At 43.3% G+C, this 26,077-nt stretch overlaps 1 protein-coding gene across 4 annotated transcripts in view; it reads right to left on the reverse strand.

Moving 5' to 3' along the window:
• The window catches only part of LPIN1 (lipin 1), a 106,927-nt gene that overhangs the window by 67,741 nt on the left and 13,109 nt on the right, over positions 1-26,077 (reverse strand). For all 4 annotated transcript variants that reach the window (XM_048845530.2, XM_048845532.2, XM_048845531.2 and 1 more), the window contains exon 2: positions 7,507-7,563. In XM_048845530.2, coding sequence (XP_048701487.1) covers positions 7,507-7,563 — 57 coding nt within the window. The remainder of the gene's footprint in view (positions 1-7,506; positions 7,564-26,077) is intronic.

The following is a 26,077-nucleotide window of genomic DNA, read 5'->3' on the forward strand; positions in this document are numbered from 1 at the left end:
GAGAGTGGGGGCAGTCTGGCCCTCTGTCAGTTGTGCATGGTTTCACCTTTCCCTCACACAAAAACATCTTAAGAAATTTTGCTCAATCGAAAATAAATAAATAACCGCACACACCCCTCAGGGCATGAGACTAAATATGAGAGATTTCAACTCCAAAGAAAAGTCTGCTTCATCCCTGCCCCAGCACAGGGGGAAAGATTAGGTAGCTTGAAGCTTCCTTCTTCACTGGATGTGGGGATCAATGCACCCACTGGTGTAGGCTAGAGCAATCCTCACCCTTGCTTCAGTGGGGGTTTGCAGAGGCACGGAATATCCAGGTTGCAGGTCTGCTCTGGCCACAGCCTTTCCTACCCCAAATCTCCTGTAGTCTGACATCATTCCCCTACTCCTCCCCTAAGCCCAGGGATGATACGGAGGTTCTACTGAGCTGTCATAACTGGCTTTTGCAGCTGGATATAGATTAGAAGTTGATCTAGTCCAATATCTTGTCATTGACAGTGTCAGAACTAGAATTACAGCAGGTCTGGTGCATACATTGCCGGATGGTGAACATCATTGCTTTCTTTTTATCCTTCAAACCATTGCCAAGCAATTTCCAAAGCATTGAGGGTATCAGAATGCGTAGTTATGTTGACTTCTTCTTTATCAATCTCACTTTCATTGTGTTATCATTTTTTCCCAATTGGGAAAAATGGTTCATATAACTGGTTGTTCGTAAGACTTACGTCCGTAAAATCAAGATTCCTCTGTAATTTGCCTCAGTGAAATCCGGCAGCAGTGTGTTCTACAGGCTGTTTATCCATTTTGTGAAAATGTATTCGCATGAAAAAGGATCTTAGGCCTAAATATCTGGTCTTCTCTTTTTGGTCCTGCCTGAGATCAAAGCTAGCTTCATCCTACTGTTCCTGAGGTCATATGTTTTAGAAAACCTATGATTATTGAATAAGATAATTATCAGAATTATGCTGCACTCCTAGAAACAAGTCTACACATGGTTCAGACACAGAATTAGGTCATCCAAATCTCAGACATGGAACAATAGGTGGAGTCAACAGCTCTTCACTAATTCTGAGGAATCAACTAAAAGACAACTAAAGACCTTTTCTAATTTGTTCTTGTCCAGACATGTTCAATCTCCCGCTTTAGCTTGGAGACTTGCTTAGTTTCTAATAGTCACTGGTGACTTCAGGTTATATCTGCAGCACAGAGTTCCCTGAATTTATCTATGCAGTTCAGCAACTGGAGAAAAGGTGATTGGATAGAATGTACTGGGACACTGTCTACCAATTCTATCTAGTCTAAAAAGCAGAGGTGGGGCAAGCCAGACTTGGCTTTGTTATTGCAGAAACCCCATTGTCATGTTTTGATTTTGGAAATCCAACTGTTGATGCTAGACCCACAGGTTATAGGAATATAGAGAACTTTACCCTTTCCTAGCTTTTCTTGCTCACATGTGACTAGAATTGAGCAAAAAAATCAGAATTTTCATACCACTGGAAATTCCAGAATTTCAGCATTTGAATTGGGACAAAGTTGAAATATCAAGTTTTTTTTCACAGAACAAAACTTTCAGAAAAATTTTAATTTGGAAATATTTGATGCACTATGTCTCTAGGTCGGGGTGGGAGACTGTGTTGCACCATAGGAAATGTAATCTGGCCACGAAGCCTGGCCCACAGGAAAGAAAGGGCCATCATATATTCAAACAACTCCTATAAGGCAATGTGCCACCTTAGAGAAATGCGTTTTAATGTTGAACAGATTCTAAGTGAAATGTTTTGGGTCAGTTCAGCAAACTGAAATATTTCAATTAGGTCAAACTGACCCAAAACAAAATATGCTATATCAGTTTTCCCAGGGGAAATTTTTAAAAAAATCTGCAACATACAATTTTTTGCATAAAAAATTTCAATTTTGCAGAAACTGCATTTTCCATCAAAAAATAATTCTAATGGAAAATTCCCAACCAGCTCTATTTGTGATCATAATACTGATACAATACCTCCTCTTTGTAATACTTGCCCATCTCCTAGGAATGTGATAAAAATAAGACTAAAAACACATAAGCCCCATCATTCACCTTCTGACTATGCCTGTGAGAGCAAAGAGCCAACCACACTCACCACAGACAAAGACATAACTGCACCCAGAACCCTAAGATCAATATTGCAAACAACTCAGTAACAGCTGGCAGTAAACCAGCACCAGCATTCTAAACAGGCAGAGTGTTTGGGGAAGCTCAGTTGCTTTGATGTGGATAAACTTTAGACAATTACCCCACTAAGCCCTGCAGCCCTTCATCCACATCTCCAACGTGCTCCATAACAGATCCTTCTTCTCTCCTCAGCAAGCTCCTGTCCCCTCTAGTTCATTGGCATAAACAGCAAATCTGCTCCTTCATCTGGAAACTATTAAGAACATATCACCTCTTGCCAAGAGGGCCTCTTGATCTTTTCTCTGTCTCACAACAAATAATTCCCCACTCATCCAGCTAGTTCTCAGGCCCCCAACTTCCTAGAGCCCTGTCCAGAGTCTTCAAAGTCAGAATGGGAGAAGAGAAACCTCTCTTAGAGGACCCCATCTCCTCAGGTGAGAGGGAAGAAGAGGCCTTCACAGCTGGGGACACATCCTGAGGGAGAGAGGAAGAAAGAAAAGAGAGCCCCGCCCAGAGACCTTGTCTTCGGGTTATGATGGGAGAAAAGAGTGGAAGAGGACTCAGGCTCTCAATCCCACAGTGTATTAATTTAGAAGACCTAGAGGTGGCAGCTCATTGGTCTTTAAACCTCCTCATCACCACAACATCTTCTGGAGAAGATAGTCCATAGTAAAGGGGCAGTGTGCAGTGACTCTGATCCAGGGAGAGGACTACAGAGGGCTGGTCTGGGGGGGAACATGTCCCCATTTTCTCCCCATTTTACCCTCCAGGACCCCCTAGGAATTTTCCAAGAACTGCAATTCTGCCTGCTGTGCAATAAAGAAAAAGGCTATGCAATGAGGAAAAAGCTTCCCCACAAGGGTCAGGCATAATTGTCTCTGGGTCTATTTAATTCAGTACATAATTAAAAAGTAATTGCAAGCACTTGCACGTAGACACAAAAATAAAGAATATGGATGTCAACATTCTTAGTGAGGAATGGGAAAATATTTACCACTGATGCCAATGAGTTTGAGGGTGTTTATTCTGATGTGCAAGCATTTTTCTCAGAAAGTACACTGGAATCATTTTCTTTAGTGGAACTATGCCAGGGAAGGCTTTGGCTCTCTCTATGCAACAAACCTTCAGTTTGATCCATTTTACATGATTCATTTAAACCAGGGGTGGCCAACGTGTGGCTCCGGAGCCACGTGTGGCTCTTCAGAAGTTAATATGCGGCTCCTTGTATAGGTACCAACTGCGGGGCTGGAACTACAGGGGCCAATTTTCCAATGTGCTGGGGGTGCTCACTGCTCAACCCCTGGCTCTGCCACAGGCCCTAACCCCACTCCACCCCTTCCCACTCCCTTCCCTGAACCTGCTATGCCCTCACTCTTCCCCTTCCCCCCCCCCAGAGCCCTCTCCATGCCACAAAACAGCTGATCGGAGGCGCAGGGAAGGAGGGGGAGGCACTGATAGGCGGGGCTTCCAGTGGGCGGGAGGCACTGGGAGCAGAGTGGGGGAGCTGATGGGGAGCTGCTGACATATTACATTGGTAAATTCTGGCTCCTTCTCAGGCTTAGGTTGGCCACCCCTCATTTACACTATGAAATAATTGGAAGCTTATCAGAGACTTGTTTCCATTCCTGCTGCACTTCCCTTGGTTCACATGTAAATCTACCAGCTAGGAACAACTCTTTGTCCTTAAGAACTTGATTTTAGTTATAGAAGATAAGCTTGTTTTAATATTACTTGCTTAGCACTGCCAGTATGATCAGCACTCTACATCACATATAAATAAAGATAGTCTCTATCCTGAAGAGCTAACAATCTAAAAATGTTTGAGCCAGATTCTTAGTTCATGCAAATCAGCATAGCTCCACTGACACAAGTCAAGTTCTGCTGATTTACATCAGCTGAGGATCTGGCCCACTATTTTGAATATTTTGTACAAGTTACTTTAAAAATGCATGTTTCTGTATTTAACACCACATTGATAAAACAATAGAAAAACAAGAAACAGATGCAGAAGTATCTACCTCTAGAGCACCAGAATAACCCAAAGGCCTTCTCAGAAAACAGGGAAAGAAAATAAAATTAATAGAATAAACAAACAAAATCTTATCCACAGATAGCTCAGAGTCATGACAGCATACATGACTGCCTCTGAGCTACACTTTTTGGACATCCAGGTTTTCCCCATCACACTCACATTCTGCAATATGGTCATAACAAAACAAAGCTTCCTAAGTACTCAGAATGGTGATAGCAGATGTCCGTCCCCTACAACCATAGATGACAGCCCAGCTCCTTCTCAGAATTTTCATTGAAATATTCTCCGGTGTGGATGGAATCATGTAATCCAATGACTGCACAGGGGCCTGGGCCAAATTACAATTTGACTCATTTAATTCTGTTTACCTTAACTCCCCTTGTGAATCCAATTGTATATTGTGTTCTTCCCTTCCTGTTCCAAGACATTGGGTAGCGTCGTAGTGTGCTTTTAAGCAGATGACATGTCTCATTCCAGGATCAGATGCACTTTAGTGTACAGAGTGATTTTTTGTGTGTCAAATGTTTTGAGATCCTCTGTTTCCTAGAGCAGAGTGGGGTTTCCTAATCTCCTATGATTTCATTTCAATGCAACATTTAGAAGGCAGCTATTCTTAAAAAACCACTTCTCCCCTTCTGTTCCATTTTGCTATATATAACATTCCAGTAGTACACAGGACAAAAGGTGAGGAGTCTAGCTATATGGAACAACAATGATACCAAAGAAAGAGGAAATCAAAATCTAACTCAGACAAAACATACATTCAAAATGTATTCCAATACTACATAATTATAGAAACGTAGGGCTGGAACAGACCTCGAGAAGTCATCAAGTCCAGCCCCCTGTGCTAAGGCAGGAACAAGTAAACTTTGACCATCCCTGACAGATGTTTGTCCAGCCTATTCTTAAACACCTCCAATGACGAGGATTCCACAATCTCCCTTGGAAGCCTATTCTGGAGCTTATCTACATTTATAGTTAGGAAGTTTTTCTAACCAAATCTCCCTTGCTGCAGATTAAGCCCATTACTTCCTATCCTACCTACAGTGGACATGGAGAACAATTAATCAGCCCTTCGCATATTTGAAGACTGTTATCAGGTATGCCCGCCTGCAGTCTTCTTTTCTCAAGACTAAACATGCCCAGGATTTTTTAACCTTTTATCATTTTTGTAGCTCTCCTCTCCAGTTTGTCCACATCTTTAAGTGTGGTGCCCAGAACTGAATACAGTACTCCAGTTGAGGCCTCACCAGTGCCGAGTAGAGCAGGACAATTCCCTCCTGTGTCTTACCTACAACACTCTGTTAATACACTCCAGAATGATGATAGCTGTTTTTGCAACAGCATCATATTGTTGACTGATCTTCAATTTGTGATCCACTATAACCCCCAGATCCTTTTCTGCGGTACTACAAATTAGCCAGTTATTCCCTATTTTGTAGTTGCATTTGATTTTTCCTTCCTAAGTAAAGTACTTTGCATTTGTCTTGATTGAATTTCATCTTGTTGAATTCAGACCAATTCTCCAATTTACCAGGGTCATTTTTAATTCTAATCCTGTCCTGCAAAGTGTTTGCAACCCCTCCCAGCTTTATATCATCTGCAAATTTTATGCTTTGCACTCCATTATCCAAGTCAATAATGAAAATATTGAATAGTACTGGACTGACCCTTGTGGGACCTCACTAGATATTCTCTCCCAGTTTGACAGCAAACCATTGATAACTACACTTGGAGTACAGTATTTCAGTGTGCAGAATAGCAGAAATAAATTCTCCATTCTTATAGAACAAACAAATATGGGCAGTGATGAGCTGCCAAAAGCTGAAGAACCGGTTCCTTCAGTCACTCTGGGTCTTCGGCGGCAGGTCTTTCAGTCGCTCCGGCTCTTCGGCGGTACTGAAGGACCCGCCGCCGAAGTGCCGCCAGAGACCTGGAGCGAGTGAAGGACCAGCCGCCAAAGACCCGGAGTGCTGCCAGGTGAGTAAAAATTAAAAAGGGATTCTCAGGGGAGCCTCCCCAGCTGAGAGCTCAGGCAGGCCGGACAGGACAGTCCTGCGGGCTGGAGTTTGCCCACCCCTTTAACAACTGGTTCTAAACCAGCTTCAAAATTTAACAACTGGTTCATGCGAACCGGTGCGAACCGGCTCCAGCTCACCACTGAATATGGGTGCATATCACAAGTGCAGGTGAGATTGTGTTGGAAGGTTTGGAATCTCATCTGGCTGCAGATCCACATTTTTCCAGAAACTTACTTCACTTTTGGGGTGAAGAGGTTAGATCTGGAGCATTGATTCAGACTTTCTTTAGTTACCAGTAATCTGATTTCCAGAAGCTACAGTATCGTCTGAGCTTCTCTCTAGCATCTGAGCTCTTTTCCTGACTGTTGTTCTGCAGGAGTTTTGGATTCCCAGGTCATTGCTTTGTTTACCTAGCTCATCCACTGAGATGAAGGTCCAAATCTAACCCATTCCAGCTCTGGTCCACCTTAAGCTTTCTTTCTGTCTATTCCAGTCATCCACCTGTCCACAGCATCTTCATTCCATTGTCAATCCCAGATTAAACATATAGGGCTAAATCATCAACTGGTGTAAATTGAAATCCTGACCCCAATCTGTCCTGTCTAAACAAAAAGGCTGCTGGGCTGTACAAGCCATCTGGCCTGCACAGAAGGAGCATCGTGAGACAAAGATGAGTCAGCCACAACACCCGAGAGCAGAGTTGTTCCCTAGTAGCTCTGGGTCATGGACTTCCCATACCAGATTTCAGACAGTCCTGCCTCTAAGCTTCCTGCCCCTCAACCACAGTGAGAGTATTTCCCGGCAGCATTTTATTTTTCTTAAGAAATATATTCGAAAGACACTGACAGAATTCTTCCGTTGTTGCTTCGATCTTCCTGTTTTAACGCATCGCTCCTTGTAATGGCAATGCAATGGTGGCCCTAACCACGCCTGTGAAGTGGAACTCTCCCCACATCATCCCTGTTCAATGGTTCTCGTGTCTGATTCTATTCTCCTCTCTCAGGGCAAGTTCTTCAAAGTTTCCCTGCTGCTGCCATTTTCCCCTCCCCTGCTAGTGACAATCACATTAGGGGGTCACCCGTTTTTGCACAGCCTCACCAACCAGCAGGGAGGTGTTGGTATCTCATGCAGACAGCTATGTTGGGATATGGGGTGTTGGGATAATGGAAGCTGGGGCAGGAGCTGAATGTGGACCTGTGCATCTTACTGCAGACTGAGCCACACAAGGCCCAGCGCCAGCCCCACCTGTAGGTACTACAGTTAAAATAAATAGCGGTAACAATTGAAATCACACTCACGTTCAAGTTACGAGTCCAAACATTTCGGATCCAGCCAGGATCCCTCATCAGTGGAATCTAAAAGAAAATAAACAAAGAGAAATGGTGAGAAATAAAACTTAGCAATTAAAATGGGTTGGCACATCCGTGCATCAACGAACTCTCTTTGGAGTCTCTCTGCTGTAATACACGTCTCCTCCTGCATCTTTCATGGGGTGTAAGACACTTATATTGCCATCGTGTCCATTATAACCTTTTAGCTACATTGAAAACAAGTTTCAAAAACTTCTGCTTTTTTCCCTAGCTCTAGAAGTCAATTTTCGCAACCAGTGTACAATGGCAATGTGCCACACAAGTCAGAGTACCTGGGAGCGCTGGACCTCTGGCCTGATCAGACACCCTACTCTTTTGTAGGGTGCTCTGGCCAGTGCAAAGGGTAGAGGCCAAGCTGTGAACCCACATGCTTTGCTTTTGCATCCCATTTGAGGACAATAGGGAACAGATTCATTCCTCCAGCCCAGCCCACATTCACTGCTCTGGCAGAATATAGGGGCCACTAATGCACCCCAAGGGGGCAAGGAAGAATTCCCCCAAAGCAGGCACAGCATAGGACTGCCATAGGTATTTCAGTCCCCTTGGAGCAGCCCAGAAACCAGAGGGTGCAAAGGTGATGTAAAGCCATCTCTGCCCCTCATCCCCCAGGGTTGCACCTTGTGTTCTGTGCCTCCAGGAGGTGCAGCACAGAATTGAACCCGAGGACTGTGTCTAGCCCCAGCACAGGAATACAAGAGAGTGGGAAAGGTTCCTGGCACCCTAGCTCACCGCCCCCCCCCCCATCATCTAGGCATCCATCCATGGCATTTAGCCCTACATGTCCTAAAGATCAAATGCAAAAATGTTGTTAATGTTTATTCAGCTGGTGTGTTGGATTGCTGCTTATTCCACAGTTCATAGTTTTCTCCCTGTCTTGGTCCACTCTTCATTGTCTTGGTAGGTTGGCACACATAATAAAAAAAAAACAAAAAACAAGGAAAGAACTCACATTTAGTCCTTCAGGGTTCTGATCAGCGTAAGCATTAGTGTGGTTCAATAAACTTAGCCCCTGATCCTACAAGGATTGATGTATTCACTTAATTTTATGGACTGTAGGTGAAATCCTGACCCCATTAGTGGCAGTGGCAAAACTATGATGGTACGTCTCATACTGTGTAAACTTAAGCAGATATGTTAGCATTTGCAGACTCAGAGTCTTAGGGTTGCAAACAGCATCTATAGCTTGGACTTCTTCTGCAGGAGTAATATTTTTAAATTAGTGTAGAAAATAATCATTTCATGTATAAAGCACACTACAGCAAAACATGATAAAATGAATTAAAACGTAGTCAAAATATTTAAAAGCCTCCCACTTTGAAAGAGATTAATAGAAATGAGGGAATCCACTAAAAAAGAAGGGAAAAGGGACTGGAAGGAAAGGCACTAATCATATGGGATCCATAAATGTGGTGTTAACTGAAGCTGAGCAAATCCTTTACAACATTTTTCCATCAATATTAATTCAAAATCAAACATAGCCGAGTTTGCAGCCTTTGTGTGTTCTGCAAACATTCAAATTCGCAAGTTTCTGACGCATGAATGCTTTCAAAAAAATTAATATTACCCTTTAATAACATTATTTCGTTATACAACGCCCAAAAGTGTGCTAGGAACCTTCCAGAGCAAATAAAAAGGCATGACATGATTCCTGTCCTAAAGAACCTAATTTGGACATGCCTACGCAAGTAAAAACAACAATAGGGGGAATCAGAGACAGAAGAACAAGAGTCACAGTAAAAGTTCACCCAATTCTGGGTAGGTGCCATTCTTAAAGATTCCATTAAACATGTATGGGTATTACAAACACATTATAGATAGATACATATATTTGGATAACACAGCCTGTGGGTGACCGGGAGCAGGGAAAGTGAAGGAGAAGCTGTTGGAAGGGAGGTAGTCCATTTGCAGCTTCTGGGGACAGTGAGCACAGGGGAAGGGTTTGGGCTGTGGGTAAGATCCCAACCAGGAGAGTAGGGGGCCTGACACTTTCCCCTCCTGCACTCCCTGTTGTGAGGGATGACGGCTACAACAACGCCCCAAACTGAAGGCGGAGGGCGGGGGGTAGGAAGTGGCCCAGGGAGAGCTGGTCAGGTGCACCAGAAAGAGGCATCTGAGACACTCCATGCCCTCTCCCCCTTGGGCCTTGAGCTGGGACCTGGTGGAATGGTAGAGTCTGGGTCCCTCTTCCTTCCCCTCCCCCTCCATTTCATAGAATCATAGAATATAAGGGTTGGAAGGGACCCCAGAAGGTCATCTAGTCCAACCCCCTGCTCGAAGCAGGACCCATTTGGGGAACAACGGACTGCAGTTTGACTGCTGGGCCCACTGACCATCAGGCAAGTCCATCCCAGGACTTTGTGGGTAGAAAGACAAGCCGCAGCCTGCCCACTAGACCTGCTGGCCTCCAAGTGAACCCTGCTCCACATAGAAAGTGAGTTTTAGAAGGGATCTGAGTGATGAGAAGGTGGTGGCTCGGCAAATAGCTCTTTGGTGTGTATAATACTACCTTGCACTTCCAGAGGAATCGTCTATTTAAGGATTACAACATGATGTTCTCGCATCAATGTACTGAACCCCAGAACATCCATGTGAGGTCAGTAAGTAGTATTAATCTCATTAACCTCATTAACCTCATTTTCCACGTGATGAAACTGAAGCACAGAGAGATTAAATAATTTACCCGAGGCTACACAGAAAGTCTGTTTCAGAAGTAGAAGCAGATCTCTCAACAACCAGTCCCTGCACCTTAACTATAAAGCCTGCCTTCTCCTCCTGATGCTGTGAAAACACTATACAAGATGATAGGAAAGAGAAGGTTTTTTTAAACAGCATGTAAAGATTAAAAGACCCAGCTCAGCATCTAATACAAAAATCAGGGAATTAAAAAAAACATGTATTATAGACAAAAGAAGACGAAGCTATAAAACCCATTCTTGATTTGGCTGATGATGCTTTTGAATGAATGGAGAATACTAATATAAGTAATTTTAATGAACTTCGCAAAAAGAAAAGGAGTACTTGTGGCACCTTAGAGACTAACCAATTTATCTGAGCATAAGCTTTCGTGAGCTACAGTTCACTTCATCGGATGACGTGAGCTGTAGCTCACAAAAGCTTATGCTCAGATAAATTGGTTAGTCTCTAAGGTGCCACAAGTACTCCTTTTCTTTTTGCGAATACAGACTAACACGGCTGTTACTCTGAAACCTTAGTGAACTTCATAATTGCCCCCTGTGAGAGGGAGAGTTCAGACTTGGTCTAGTGGAGCCCTGTCCCTGTTTGAGAGGCATTGGCAGGGAGGCCATGCCCTGTGTCCTTCTACTGCCTTTTCTGGACAAAGTTTCTGCCATCTCTCTTGATTTTCTTTCCCTCCCCTTTGCTACAGTTCTTTTTTCCTTCTCAAGCTTTTTCTTCTCTGGGTTTTTTTAAGTGATCTCGGGGTGTTACTTTCTTTTCACTCTTGTTTCGTAGCTCTCCCTGCCCTATTTCCCCATTCTCCAGAAGGTTACATGCTGTGTGAAGTGGTGGATCAGTTTGTGCCTCCATAGGGCTAGGCTACAAGGCTCATGCCACTGAACTGAGTTCTGCAAAAGCTGAGAAGTTTTGGGGTGGCAGATTGCCACCTACACATGTAGCCCACTCCAGAGAAGTTGTTTGCATGTCTGAGTGCATTAGGGGCTCGGGTGGGACCAGGGTGGGAAGGCCGGTGGCTTGCCCGGGGCTGCCTGCTTCTTGACCCAGAACCCAGGACCAAGTATACAAGGGGTGGTTCCTGAATCATGCATATTTATCCACCCCTACTGTCCTCTTTCTCTGTCCTGAACCTACTGGACTAGTCTGGGGCCTAAATAGCTTAAAAACACTGTTCAGTTGAGTATAATTATTTTTAAAATAAAAAAATGTCTGTACTTATTAATGGGTTAGTGCTTTTTACCAGCAGTAATGTAAAAAAAAAAATGTTCTTAATAAGTTAGACAAGCCATGAAGTAAACACATTTCAGAACCCCTGTAGCAGGAATTGCCACTGGCAAACATAATTGTTCATTAGTAGAAGTCAACAGTATGTTGCAATCAAGTGAGTACAACATAGTACATACAATAGTACCAACTGCCTTCCAATTCAAATCCTATGAAAAACATGAAGTAGGCACAGTCCTGAAAACATTCTGTGTATACAGATGTATCAATCACGTGGCAGTCTGGGATCCCCGCCTCTAGTTTAAGGGCACAGTTCAATACCAGTTGACAATCCGTTTAAAAGTCCAAGCAAATAATGTAACTTTCAGATACGAAAATCATGTAGCTTAATATTGTGGTTGAATATTATTTGATATCTAGGACCAAAGATTTAATCAAACATAAAAAATGCTTGGCTTATATCCCAGCCAGCTTACATTTCAAAAGCAACACTAAAGCAAAGATTTTATTATTATTATTATTATTATTCAGCACCGCAACTAGTGGGGAAATTTCGCATCTGCCAAGTGGAATCTTGTTGGCTCCCCTCTTTGTCAAGATATAAACCCACCACCTAGATTTCAATAGGCTGAGAAAATGAAATAGATAGAAATAAGAATGATTTTAAAGAAGATATGATGCATCAGATTCTGTCTTCAGCTACACCAGAGTAAATCCATGGGAATTCTCTTGATTTCAGACAAGGAAGAGTGATTTTGTGCTTAAGGCAGCAAAATGGGACACAAGAGATCAGGGTTCTGTTTCCAGCTCCTCCTCTGAATTCCTCTGTGACCAGGGGCTTGCCATGATCTCTCCATCTTTCAGTTCCCAACCTGTGAAAAGGCAATAACTCTCCCCTGTCAACTGGTATGTTGTGAGGATAAATTGATTAATGGACATGAGAGAAATCTATAAATACTCTGTGGAGTATTAGAGGTGTGACAAAGCAGAATTTGTCCTGGTGGCCCTCATCCTGCCATCCACTACAATGGTGCAGCTGAATGGCTTTAACACCTAGTCCTATGTAAAGAATACTGCAGTAATCCAATCTCCAGGTGACAAAGTCAAGGATAACTGTAGTGCAGTCCTTGTTCAAAAGGAAAGTCTACAGATAGGCAGATATGGTGGTGTGGGGCAGGAACCCTTGACCTCTGTTCTTCCATGGGGATCCAACAACATTCCCTCTAGTCATTGTTTTCAAAGCAGATTTATATCAGAAGAGTGTTATAGGTGGGGGAAAATAAGAGTAGGAAGGATGCTATATGTAACATAGGTGATGTCCTGCTAATGCCATATAGCATGCAGGAAACTACCAATATTTAATACATCCCTACATATTTTCATAGCAATAAAATCAGATACCTAGTTCTTTGAAATGTGTCCATCTACTAGTAGTTCCCTGCCCTTAGGCCAGATTTTAATTCATTTTGTCAACCTTCCTCCTCTTTCATGACCCTGCATTAGTCACTCAGATAGAAAATGCTCAAATGGCTCACTAAAACATCTGTGAATGACACATCTATTCGTGTGTGATAGTCAGCATTTCCTCATCCTCCCCAAACCATTTTGGTTATACAGTGATTTTGAAGATGCAGCTAAATTGTAAGGCTTAACACCTTCCCTGCTACATCCATCTGCTTGTTTCTTGGCTGCCATTTTAAACAGTGGCGTCAATAGAATGCTATTACATACCAGGTATACAGGGCAGCACAGGAAATGAGTGAGCCGGATGTACTGTACGCGTACCTGGTACTATAGCATTTAAAATCTTTATAAACCTTTTGCCCATGGCTCACCTGTCTGTCAATAACTTTAAAAACAATTTTACAGCTTTCCAGCCCTCAGGGATCCTTCCCCGCCCCCCCCCCCCCATCCCCCAACATGCACACACTCATACGCCTCCATTCACACACATACACACAAAATGCAGCTATCCCTTCCTGGAAACTTTGGGGAGTACAGAGAAGAAAGAGCTGCAGAGCCACTGGCAAGAGTGAGGATTAGCCAGTGGAAGGCAGGAAGAACTCCCACAGCAGAGCCGATCTGAGGAAGGGGGACAAAGCGACCTTGGTGAGGTGGAGTAGGGTGAAAATGACAAATAACTACATGAAACAGATCATCTCAGAAAAGGTTATTTTCTTCAAGTCAGTTGGTGCAAATAAGTGAACCAGGCTGTTTCTAAACACAGTAATCGTCAAACCTTTTATATTCAGGTTCTGGACTAGAACCTCCACAGGTGTAAGCTGGTGTAACACTACTGAAGTCAACAGAACCATATCAATTTACACCAGCAGAGGATCTGGCCTTATGTAGCCAATCTGGAGAATACATTTATTTTCCCTGTGCTATTTTATAAACAGTGTGGACCAAATTCATCCCTGCTGCAATTCCCTTGGCATCAGTGCAGTTACACCAGGGGGTGATTTTGAGCCAGTGCCTTTAAGATTGTAGAAGGAAAAACAAGACATCTTGAGAAATATCAGGTGACTTAGGGACATACACTCTGGTCAAACAGGCCAAACAGCTGAGCTAAACCTAGATCAGTGTTTATGTTTACAAGCTTGAGAGGTTTGTGACATCCCCAAGCACCATAGCATCCTGATGTAACAAAAGAATTCATCACTGTAATGCCGATACTTAGTTGTACTGTTCTTGAAATAACACAGTGCACTGTTTGTTTATATATTCAGTCTCTAGTAAATTTTATCATAGGCAAAGCACAAATGCCTTATGGAAGCTTGCTGGGGCATGTAAAATAAGAAAAGGGGCATTTCTCTATATTCATCTGTTTTTCATGTGAATCTGGGCACGGGTTTTAGCACTTGCTGAGTCTGTGCATGGGATCAGGAGCAAAACAGCAGGAGGCTTTGTTTCACACAAGGGAAACGTGAACAAGCCTTTAATTTTGTGAATGGAGCCCTTTGTCATTTTGTCGATTGCACCTGTTTCCATAGTGCTGTATAAACGTTCTGGAGGCACGTATGAGGTAATGGGCCAGATTTGAGCTAGGAATAATGGGGGTGGGACAAGCTGCTGGAACACTTTGTCTGTTTGCTGGTAGAATTTTAAAAAGACAGTTTTCCTATTCACTTTGGTCTGGTAGTGATGTTCCCTCTGGCCTGTCAGTAGAGCACCTGTTTAGCTGGCCCCAGATATGACAGTTCATACGGTATATTAGTAACCACAGTTTCTTATGCCTCCCCGCCTCCCAACCAGGGAATGAATCCAGTAGATCTTAGGTTGTAGACATCCTGGCCATGTCCCTTCCCTCCTGGCCTGTCTATAGACCCTTATCAGTGTTCCCATGTATCTCACACTCTTGTTCTGTTTCTCCCAAGACTACAGAAAATCCCTACTTGGTGTCCTAATTGCAGTTTATCGTCTTCATGTTTCCAACAAACCATTTATAGGGTATGTATTTCTCAACTGACCATAGTTTGTTCCATCCAGTAGAGGACAGTGGTTCACATAAGCTATCCAGCCACACTGCAGTCCTCTGCCACACAAAACTGCATGAGGGATTTTGAGACCACAGAATGTAGCTACCCAAATTAGAATCTAGCCAAGAAACCAAATGTCAAAGTGTTAAACAATTCCCAATGATCATTCACATTTTTCTGGTTAAATTCTTCTTCCCATTTGATTTGGCTCACAATTATTTTCAGCTTTGTGAAAGTGGCCCCTTTTTAAAACACCGAGTATGTATGTAACTTGTATGGACTTTATTATGTTTGCACATTATAAATGTGATCAAGACTCAAGCCATTATTTTTTAGTTCTGTAATCGGTTCCTCTTTATCTGTTGCGACAAGATATAATATAAAATTCCCCCAATTTGGATGCAACACCTTCTGAGTTGGGAAATTCTCATCTACAATATTTAGAAATTCCAAGGATGTTTCAGTGCTGGCAGCATGAGACCACCAGCCTATGTCACTCAGATATAAATTCCCCTTGATCATGAAGCTTCTTTTCCTACACCTTATAGATAGGTGTACAAGGACCCCATCATCTGGTTCTGAGTGTGATTTGGTGATCTAGTGAAGTGTGTAAAAGAAGGCGAATATTTACTGAGGGTAGCATGAGTGGATGTAGTTTGGAGCTAGGGAGCAATATTTTGTAAGGAAACATACATGATTTTTTGAAAGTATGTACATATACTGTAGGAAATAATGCTGCACTAATAATAATGAGAAAGTATGTACATATACTGTAGGAAATAATGCTGCACTAGCCAAGGGATGGGCTAAATGACCTAATAGGCCTTTTCAGCCCTAATTTCTGATTCAACTGTTTCAGACATCAGTGCAATGTAGTGACTGTATGATGTCGTCTGGACACTGACACTGAGTAATTCAGTACTTTTCTGACAATAGATGCAATAAACAAAATGATTCATTCATGAAGTAATCAGGTCATTTAAAACTGTGCTAATAATTAATCCCTCCCTATTTATTTAGGAACAAAGGGTGCGGCCCCCAAGTCCTTCTGCTTTTCCATTGATGCCATCTGGGACAACCTTCCTTTCCTTCTTTCACTGCCACCTCCACTCCCTTTCCCAGGCAACCCCTTATTCACAGACTGTTAGATTCAGAAGAACTCAGGAAACGGATGCCTATTTTCAGGAAACATCAGGCAAGAAGCTACACGCTACTAGTAGTTCCCTGCCTTTAGTGCAGATTTTAATTTGTTTTGCCATGTCATGAAGAGCTTTCTCAACCATCTGTTGGGTGATGCAAGCATTGTAAAGCACTTGCCACTGCATCAAACCGCAAGCCTAATTTTTGTTAATATCTTTTTTCATTTTGAATTAACCTGTTTGTTTCACTAGCTTTTGATTTCTGAGCTATTTAACTGTATTGAAGGTCTAAAGTTTTACAATCAAGCTTTTGGTAATTAGAGAAATGTAAAATATTAGCCACTTTGCACAATTTAAATGTCATATTTAAGCAACTGTGGCTAAAAATTATTTGATCAATTGTCTTCAAACTTTCCAATGCCCTCTGTCCCCCAGATTTCAGAGGAACAGCCGTGTTAGTCTGTATTCGCAAAAAGAAAAGGAGGACTTGTGGCACCTTAGAGACTAACCCATTTATTTGAGCATGAGCTTTCGTGAGCTGTAGCTCACGAAAGCTCATGCTCAAATAAATGGGTTAGTCTCTAAGGTGCCACAAGTCCTCCTTTTCTTTTTGCCCCCCAGCTGTTTAGTATACCTTGAAAGTAATCACAAAAATACCTAGTCCATGCAAAGTTATCATGGTAATGAATATAGGGTTTTTATTGGAACTCTGGGAGCAAACTTAACCATGGAATTATTATTGAGTGGTCCATATTCAGGGTAATTTTTATTGCTCTATAACTCAAAATCAGCTTGAACAATTTTCTTCAGACTTTTCTGAAAAAATCGCAGTTGAGGTGCCATTCTGAGAAAAATCCATTGCTACAAACACAGGCAGAATGACTGAATAAATCAAACAAACATGCAAATTTGGACTTAAAATCCTCTACATAGTGTAGAGCTAAGAAAAACCATCTGTCACAATGGTGAAGTTTAGGACTCTTATGTTGTCACTATGCTGCGACTAGACACCAGAAGGCAAACTGCTTAAAAGTACAGTGTAACTGCTGTAAATAGATACAATAATTGTTAATTACTTTGCTTAATTAATCCTATTTTCCTGCAATAGAGTATGTCCAGAAGTGTTTAGAACTTGACTGTGTGGAAAGTTTGGAAGGGTAGTAACAAGCCATTTTTGGAGCTAGAGGGAAACAAAAACATTTTAGACAAGTGAAAGTATCAAATCAGAGTGGTAGCATTAAAATGAGTTTATTAATGTTTGCAAGGAGCTTTGAGTTCCTTGGATGGAAGGAACTATAGAGATGTAAGTATTGTTTATTATTTAAATACTCTATAAATAATACTAGATGATTAAAACCAAATCTCAACATTTTTGAAAAAGGAAAGTACAAGAATTATAAAAAATATCGGGTGAGAACCTGGGAAAACTTAAAAACTTGACAATAAGCCCAGCCAAAGCCTGGGAAGCAAGGAGGAGGAGGAAGCCCACAGCCTGATGAGAGTTCCAGCTCATGTGATGTATTTCTCTCACTACAGTTGTGTCCTGTGCAGTGCTATTTCTGAGAAAAGGAAGGTGATCGATGTGAACCAATCAAAATACAGTACAGCTCTGCTGACTATTGAAACAGACATTCACAGCAACAGGAGGGCCTCTGCCCTCGTTTGCTAAAGTTCTCGGCCACCAGTATTTCAGCTCATTGAAGAGCGGTGACACAAATTTAGTATCTGCATACATGAATATGTTTTGGAAATCTTTAAAGACATGTCAATTGGGGAAGAATATAGTAAGTGAAGCAAAAGAAAAACAGGTGCAAATTCTGTGGTCTTTACTTGCTTGTGTGTGTGTGTGTACAAAAAAAATCTAATTGTAAATTAGGCAAAAAAAAAAAAACCAGAAAACAGGCTACGTCTACACTGCACTGCAGGACAGAGCATGGGGGTTTGGAAAGCAGTGCACACCAAAATGCTTGTCTGTAACTCCCAGGTGTGGACATTGCAGGCGTGAACTAAAAGATTCCTAGTTCCTGTTAATATAGTTCTACTGGAAGAGGACTATGGTGCCACAAATTAAGACACTTTTAGTTGACTCCCTCATTGTCCACATGGGGAGTTACAGAACAGCACTTTGGTGTACACTGCTATTTACACCACCTGTAGTCTGAAATGTCGGGCAGTGTAGACGAGCCCATAGAGTTTTACTTGTTATTCAAGTGCCTAGTCTAGTCTATTTTACATGATCGACCTCCTATCATTTCTCTTGTCAGGCTATTCCACACTTTCCAGCCCAATATTTTCCTTCAGTAACCTGAGTCCACTGCATCATGGGTCATTGGTCGGTCCATATCACTTACACTGGTATCCATCTTTGACATCAATCACCATCTAGTGTTGTGTCCACACTTGTCTTTGGGGAAATATCCCACCATTGATTTATCAGGGGTGCAGCTCCACAGGTGGTCACGCCAGCAGGAGATTTTGAGAACAGCAGCATTGACAATTTGGTATTTCTACCACCTTGCTACCTACAGCTGCTCAATGTGGGCTTAGTAGTAACAAGAAACAAAACAAAACACAACGCTGAGTGGTACCTTGTCTACTCTAGTCTCCTGTTGCTGATTGAGCCACGACAAAGTTGGTGAAACAGTGCCAGAGTTTAAATAGTTGGTGTACTTAAGGCCAAATTGTGTCACATGGGATATCTGGCTTTAGGAATGTCTTTGGGCTTTTCATTCCCTAGGCTTGGCTGCACCATGGAAATGAAAGGTCTGGACTCCTGAACTACAAGCCTACTGTAGCTACCGGTGAAGTGGCTTTGATGACAAGACCAGAGACCTACCTTCTTTGCCAGAGGATACTGCCACAGCCTCCACTGTGGGTGTGGGTGGAGAAAGAGAGGAGGTTTGCATGCATAATGAAGTCACAAAGGTCTTCAGGACTCCTTCTGAATCAGCTTTCATTCAGGGATTTGCAATTTAAGGGAACACCCATTCTCAGAGGAATACAGGAGTAAACAGCTCAGTGAAAAAACAAACACTTCCTAATACTCCATGCAAATATGATCTATTTTAAAACTAGCTCGGAGGACCAAGAGGCTTAAAAAAGGAGCCTGCACAGTGACAGCAAAACTATTTGCTTAACCCAAGCTGTAGCATATTTGTTCTCATTTTGCTCTTTCTTTGTGTAATACCTGTAATATAATCCTCCTTATGTGAAGAAATTCCCGCAGAAGGCAAACACAGAGATCGAGTGGCTCATGCTTTATTTCCAGCTGACCAAAGAGGACCATACTTTTGCACCCCTTATTATGATGATGATGCCAAAGATTTCATGATGTTGACCAAAAGTGCTATCAATTCAGTGGAAATGGACAAAATGTTTCAACTGTGCTGAAATTTGTTATTGTTGAAACAAGTCTGACCATTCACAATGTCACTAGTGCTCATAATACAAAATATCCAATGTATTCTTATAAAGAATTGAACATAAGGAGCTTGTTTCTCTGCTTCTACCAGTGTACAGCCCCAATTCAGTGAGGTGCCCAACTTTAACTATATTGGTAGTTCTATTAACTTCAGCAGGGGTATTCATATGCTTAAAGTATCGGGGGTAGCCATGTTAGTCTGTATCCACAAAAACAACAAGGAGTCTGGTGGCACCTTAAAGACTGACAGATTTATTTGGGCATAAGCTTTCGTGGGTAATAAACCACTTCTTTGGATGCATCTAAAGAAGTGGCTTTTTTACCCATGAAAGCTTATGCCCAAATAAATCTGTCAGTCTTCAAGGTGTCACCGGACTCCTTGTTGTTCATGTGCTTAAAGTCAGGCACATGTTTAAGCATCTTGCTGAAGCAGAGTTTAAGCAGAAGTAACTCCATTACAGGCAACGGAATGACACTGGAGTAAAAGTGGTGTAAGTGAGCAGAGCATCAGAGCTGGAGATTGGCTTCAGTGCTTTGGCCAATGAAGGAACCACCGAAGACTACGCTGCAGTAGAGATGGGTAGAAACATTGATTGTGGAACATCTGATGAGGCTTTGCCCGAAGTGGTCTCCCAGGGTTCAAGAAGGCAGAATACTCAATCCTCACAACAGCCTCAGAGCACCAGTCGTCCCCATTGCCACTGTATCCACCCACCCAAGCCCTGTGGGGGCATGAGGTGTCAGCCTCAGTCTTGGATCAACCAGCTCAGCTTTTCCCTCCCTCAGTCCTCCCTTCACAGTTGTATTCAGGGTCCCTTAGCCCCTAGAGGTGGGGTGTCCTTCCATGAAGGGTCCCTACATTTCCCCTCAGGTCAGGGCAGGCTCTTCCAGGCCTCTGGAGGTATGGTGGGATTAAGTGAATCAGAATGGGGATTTATACACTATTACATGAATACCGGTGCCACCCATAACACTGCCTGGGCAACCTGTGACAGACGTACTTCTGGCCCAGGTTGTGACGTGTTTTCTGTAATATCCCACTACTTCCTTTTCCGGAAGTTATGTCCCCTTTTCATTTCCCTGCTCTGCATGTCTTCTCCTTGCCCCTAGGCCAAAGCACTCTCCCCAGGTGTGGGAGTGCTGCCCGTATGACACCGAGCCGGCCCCCTCTGAATAGCACTACAGCATGGAGTGGCGTGAAGGTGACAAACCGGGCAAACACAACATGAAAGTCAGTGCAGATAGTCAAAATGCAGTTGGTTTTATCCTAATTATTAGAGCTCATCATCAGTGTGTTGCTTACAGAAGAAAAAAACAACCAGTGAGGCTTATGTTCTATTTTATTGTTATGTATTATTTGTATTACCGTAGCTCCTACGAGCACCAGTCAGGGGCCAGCACCCCAGTGGGATAGGCACAGTGCAAACACAGAACAAAGAGACTGTCCCTAGATCTTCCTTCTGTGTAAGTGTGTGGTTCCCACTGTCCAAGGAAGCTGGACAGACACACTGAGAGATGTACAAGGGTTAGCACGCAAATGACTGCTGCTGGTCAAGCGATTCCCTGGCCACACTGAGTCAGCAGTTTTACTAGCCAATTCCAGGGATCCCTGGTGTGACAAGAATTGGGCAGTCATTCAGGTACGCAGCCCGACCCCTGAGATACGTAGAGTGCTGAAGTTGAAAAGTTCACTTGATCCCGTGAGTTCATGCCTGGAATGTACTGTCCCTTTGCAGTGAGTCAGTGAAGCCGTCAGGTGACATGTGCTCACTGGCACTGGGTGGGTTCTGGTTACACTCAGGCTGATTCAAATGGGAAAATAAGTCCACCTTCAAAAACAGAAAACATACCACCCACATTACTGAGCAAGTCGTGTCTGTGTTTCCCAATAGTTATAAACTGACATCATCAGTTTAAAGAGAGCAACAGCTCCACTGATGCGTAAGAACATTGCAATAGGATTCCTAATGAGTTAACTTCATTTAGTGCCCGGGCAGCTGGTGCCACTTTAATAGCACATGATGCTGCTTCAGAAGGTTAAAATAGATGCCTTGGTGTTGACAAAAAATGAGGGGATGGGGAAGGGGGTCATCATTAAACTCATTGGGCGAGAACAAGGGGTGCCCTGGGATAGTGCAGCACAGCTTTGGTGGAAAAAAAGATGTGGCTTTCCATCACCTTTCTGCCCCCCAGTTCCTACAACTATCAGGAGATGGTTCAGTCCAGGGCACACCTTAGAGCATCCTCAGGAATCTTCTAAATTACACTGGCTTGTAACGGCCCCTGAGGAGCCATTATGCTGGCAGGGTTCTCCGGAGCACAGCAAGTGTACTCCAGACACCTCCATCTGCCTGCAACACCTCCCTTATACCTGGGAGGTTTGGGCAGGTTTAGCAAAGAGCCAGCTTAGCCAGCTTTGTGTCACTCATGGATTTCTCCATGCCAGGAGAAGCCCCAGCTGCCCATTTAGGATTGGCATGAAAGGATGATCAGGCCAAAGATCAGACCCATTACTAAAGCTGATAAACATGACAAATGATTTACAGAAAATCAGACATGCACAGTACAGCTGAATAGAGCATAGCAAAGGGGATGATAAAAAGCTATTTTGCAAGGGTAGGGGTAGGTATGTGAGAGCAAGTACTCCCTTCTGTTTCCTCAGCAAACAGGAGCACAAAAGCAGTGGATCTAGGCGCATGCTACTGTCTTAGGCCTTGTCTACATGGCAAAACTGTACACACTAGAAAGCTACTTTTAGTGGCAAAACTCAGCTGTTTTACCGACAAAATAAAGCCACCTCAATGAGAGGCATAAAGTTAAAGCGACAAAGCGTCAGTTTAGAAACACTGCTGTTTGTTTTGTCAGTAGAACTGGCTTTCGCCAGTATCCCACAATGCCCGCCGTGACCACTCTGCTCACTGTTTTGATCTCTGCTGCCCTGCAAGCATGCGCCCCTCCCTATCAAAGCCCGGGGAAGTGTCTGACAGCTGAGCATGCTGTTCCGTTTGGAGAACAAAGAGCAAATCATTGGAATGCTCCTGTTCTGCCCTGCACTAGGGACACAGGGGTAGGCAGGCTGCCGCTGCAAGGAGCAGCGTGTGTGTGTAGGAGTGGGTGGGGGATGACACTGTGTGCTGCTTTGACATTCCTCAGCATGGAGAGCTCAGAGCTGCTCCCCACAGCTGAGGAGGCTGTGGGAGAACTCGCAGGGAATCACAGAACCATAGGCAGGCAGGCAGGCAGAGTAGGCTGCTTTGGGAAAGACTGCTGTGCCAAGCAGAGCTGGGGGCTGATGTGCCTCAGGATAGGTCAGTCAACCTGCTGTCTCCCCAGAACCAGACACACCACTCTCCTCTCCCTCACACACTTGAGTTAAAAAAAGCAGCTGTCAATCTACTAGGATGCCCCTGGAACGATGGGATTGAGAAACCTGCATCATGTGACCCTGTACCTGCCCCATGAGGCATTGCAAACCCTTCCCAAAGCACCCTGAGGCCAGTTGCATAGTGGAATAGCTACCACAGTGCACTGTTCTCCGTGTTGCTGCAAGAGCTGCTAGTGTGGATGCGCTCTGCCAACACAAGGAGCTAGTGTGGACATGCAATAGCGGTTTTTATTAAAGCGCTTTAATTAAAGTGGCATAACTTTTGCCAGCAAAACTTTGTAGTGTAGACAAGGCCTTACTCTAAATCCCACAGAAACCACCACAATAACAAGTGCAATATCTGAATAATAGAGTAGACTAGATATTGGCCTCTGTGGTTGGGGAATTGGTACATTGGGATGGCTGCATTGACTGTATCAACTTCCGCAACTCCTCGGGGATATACTGATAACTGATTTCAGTTAGAACTGGCTTCACCAGCTTAACTTATTCCATTTCCCCAACTGCATCATAAAAAACCCATTTAGGCCCTATCCAATTCACATTGGTTTGAATAGGAGTTGGATCAGGCCCCTTACAAGGGATCACCAGGACTAACCACAGCTGGGGGAAGCAGGGGAGAATGGCTCTTTCCAGACCCAAGCTGCCATGTGAGCCAGGCATCAGGGCCTGTCTCTGACCTTTGGCAGATCACTGATAAAGTTTGCAAATGACACAAAAATTGGGGGAGTGGTAAATAATGAAGAGGACAGGTCACTGACACAGAGCAATCTGGATCTCTTGATAAACTGGGTGCAAGCAAAAGCTGGGCATTGTAATATGGTGAACTGTAAATGTATACATCTGGGAACACAGCACATAGGCCATATTTATAAGATGGGGCAAGCAATGACTCAGAAAATGATTTGAGGGCCATGGTGGATAATCAGCTGAACATGAGCTCCCAGTGCAACACGGTGGCCAAAAAAGGTAATGCCATCCTGGGATGCATCAGCAGGGGAAGCTTGAGTAGGAGTAGAAAGGTTATATATCGCTGTATTTGGAGATTGGTGCAATCACTACTGGAATACTGTGTCCAGTTCTGATGTCCACAATTCAACAGTGATGTTGATAAATTGGAGTGGATTCAGAGAAGAGCCATGCGAATGATTAAAGGGTTAGAAAACATGCCTTATAGTGATTGATTCAAGGAGGTCAATCTAGATAGTTTAACCGGGAGAAGGTTAACAGGGGACTTGATTGCAGACTATACGTACCTACATGGGGAACATATACTTGATAATGGGCTATTCAATTAGCAGGGAAAGGTATAACGTGATACAATGACTGGAACTTGAAGCTAGACAAATTCAGACTGGGAATAAGGCATAATTTTTAACAGTGACTGTAATTAACCATTGGAATAATTTATCAAGGGTCATGATGGATTTTCCATCACTAACAATTTTAAAAGATCTGTTCTAGGAATTTTGGTGGGGGGTGCGGAGGTGTGGGGGAGTCCTATGGCCTGTGTTACACTGGAGGTCAGACCAGATAATCACAATGGTCCCTACTAGCCTTGAAATCTGTGAATCTTGAGATCCACAGGTTTCCGGGACACAGCAGCATTCCACTTCTGACAAAAGCCAGGCTAAAGGAACATGTCACCTACAAACCCTTTTCCGCTTTGTTTTAAGTTGCCCAGCCAACCTCAGCATGCCATAGCCAGCATGAAACATGATCCTTTGGAGAACGGAGGTGATGTGTAGGAACAGTAAGTGACATTACTAACATAGTGTGCCCATAGTCAAAGTACTCCTGGGGGAATTCTACACCACTGCACACACACAGAAATCATGTCCCCTTTCTGAGGGGGGAGCAAAGGAAACTGCAAGAACAGTCACACATCCCTCCCCAGCGGTACAGGTGTGTAGTTTTGGGCACCCAGAGCAGCTGGCAGAGAGGTAAATCACTGGTGGGGGGATGGGGATGCCCCGGCCGATGCCAGGTGAGACCCACCCTCCCCATCTGCCTAACTCCTGTGCATCCCCCTAAAGCACACCTCTTTGCACCCAGAACTCCCAACCAAGTTCCATGCACCCAGTCCCACCACCAAGCCACCGAAAATAAATACAAATTGGGAAACATATCCAAACCTGATTTACCAGATTCTTAATGGGCTTTACCAGTTTCACGCTACCGCAGGGCTTCATGACAGCTGAGATGCATGATATGGTGCGTGGCTGGTACACCACGACAGAACAGAAACAAATAATCGAATAGCAGATTGTGACCTTTCCCAGCAACCTAAACATTCTAGATCATGAATCTAATTGGAGAACGGAAAGAAACCCTCTTATGAACAAGTGGCCAATGTACTGTATGACCAAACCCAGAAAATGTGCTAGAAATATGACTATTGCATAACGGTATGTGATTAAATGACTTGGGCCCCGATCTAGCAAAGCAATTTAGCATGTGCTTAACTTTAAGCATGTGAGCAGTCCCATTGACTTGAACAGGCCTAAAAGGTAAGCAGATGCTTAAGTGTTTGCTGAATTAAGACTCAAGTCACTGAATCATGTACTGTGTAAGGACTGCAGAATTTACTAGTTCTTTTCTGTATATTTGTAACCTGCTTTTCTCTCCCCTTTCCGAAAAAAAATAAAGAAAAACAGGAAAATATAAAAACACTCTTTGGCATTAATGGGACCAGGATTTGCCTCTCCACGCACACAAACAGCTCCAAGCCTTTTCATTTGTAAATTTATCTCATTCACCAGCACTGCTATTGTCAAGGTTCCTCCCCCACTCTGAACTCTAGGGTACAGATGTGGGGACCTGCATGAAAACCTCCTAAGCTTACTTTTACCAGCTTAGGTTAAAACTTCCCCAAGGTACAAATTAATTTTATCCTTTGTCCTTGGAATATCCACTGCCACCACCAAACTCTAACTGGGTTTACTGGGAAACGTAGTTTGGACACATCTTTACCCCCAAAATCCTCCCAACCCTTGCACCCCACTTCCTGGGAAAGGTTTGGTAAAAATCCTCACCAATTTGCATAGGTGACCACAGACCCAAACCCTTGGATCTGAAAACAATAAAAAAGCATTCAGTTTTCTTAATAGAAGTAGAAGTAAATAGAAATAAAGGAATCACCTCTGTAAAATCAGGA

The sequence above is a fragment of the Caretta caretta genome, chromosome 3, assembly GCF_965140235.1.
Source record: "Caretta caretta isolate rCarCar2 chromosome 3, rCarCar1.hap1, whole genome shotgun sequence".
Lineage (NCBI taxonomy): Eukaryota > Metazoa > Chordata > Testudines > Cheloniidae > Caretta > Caretta caretta.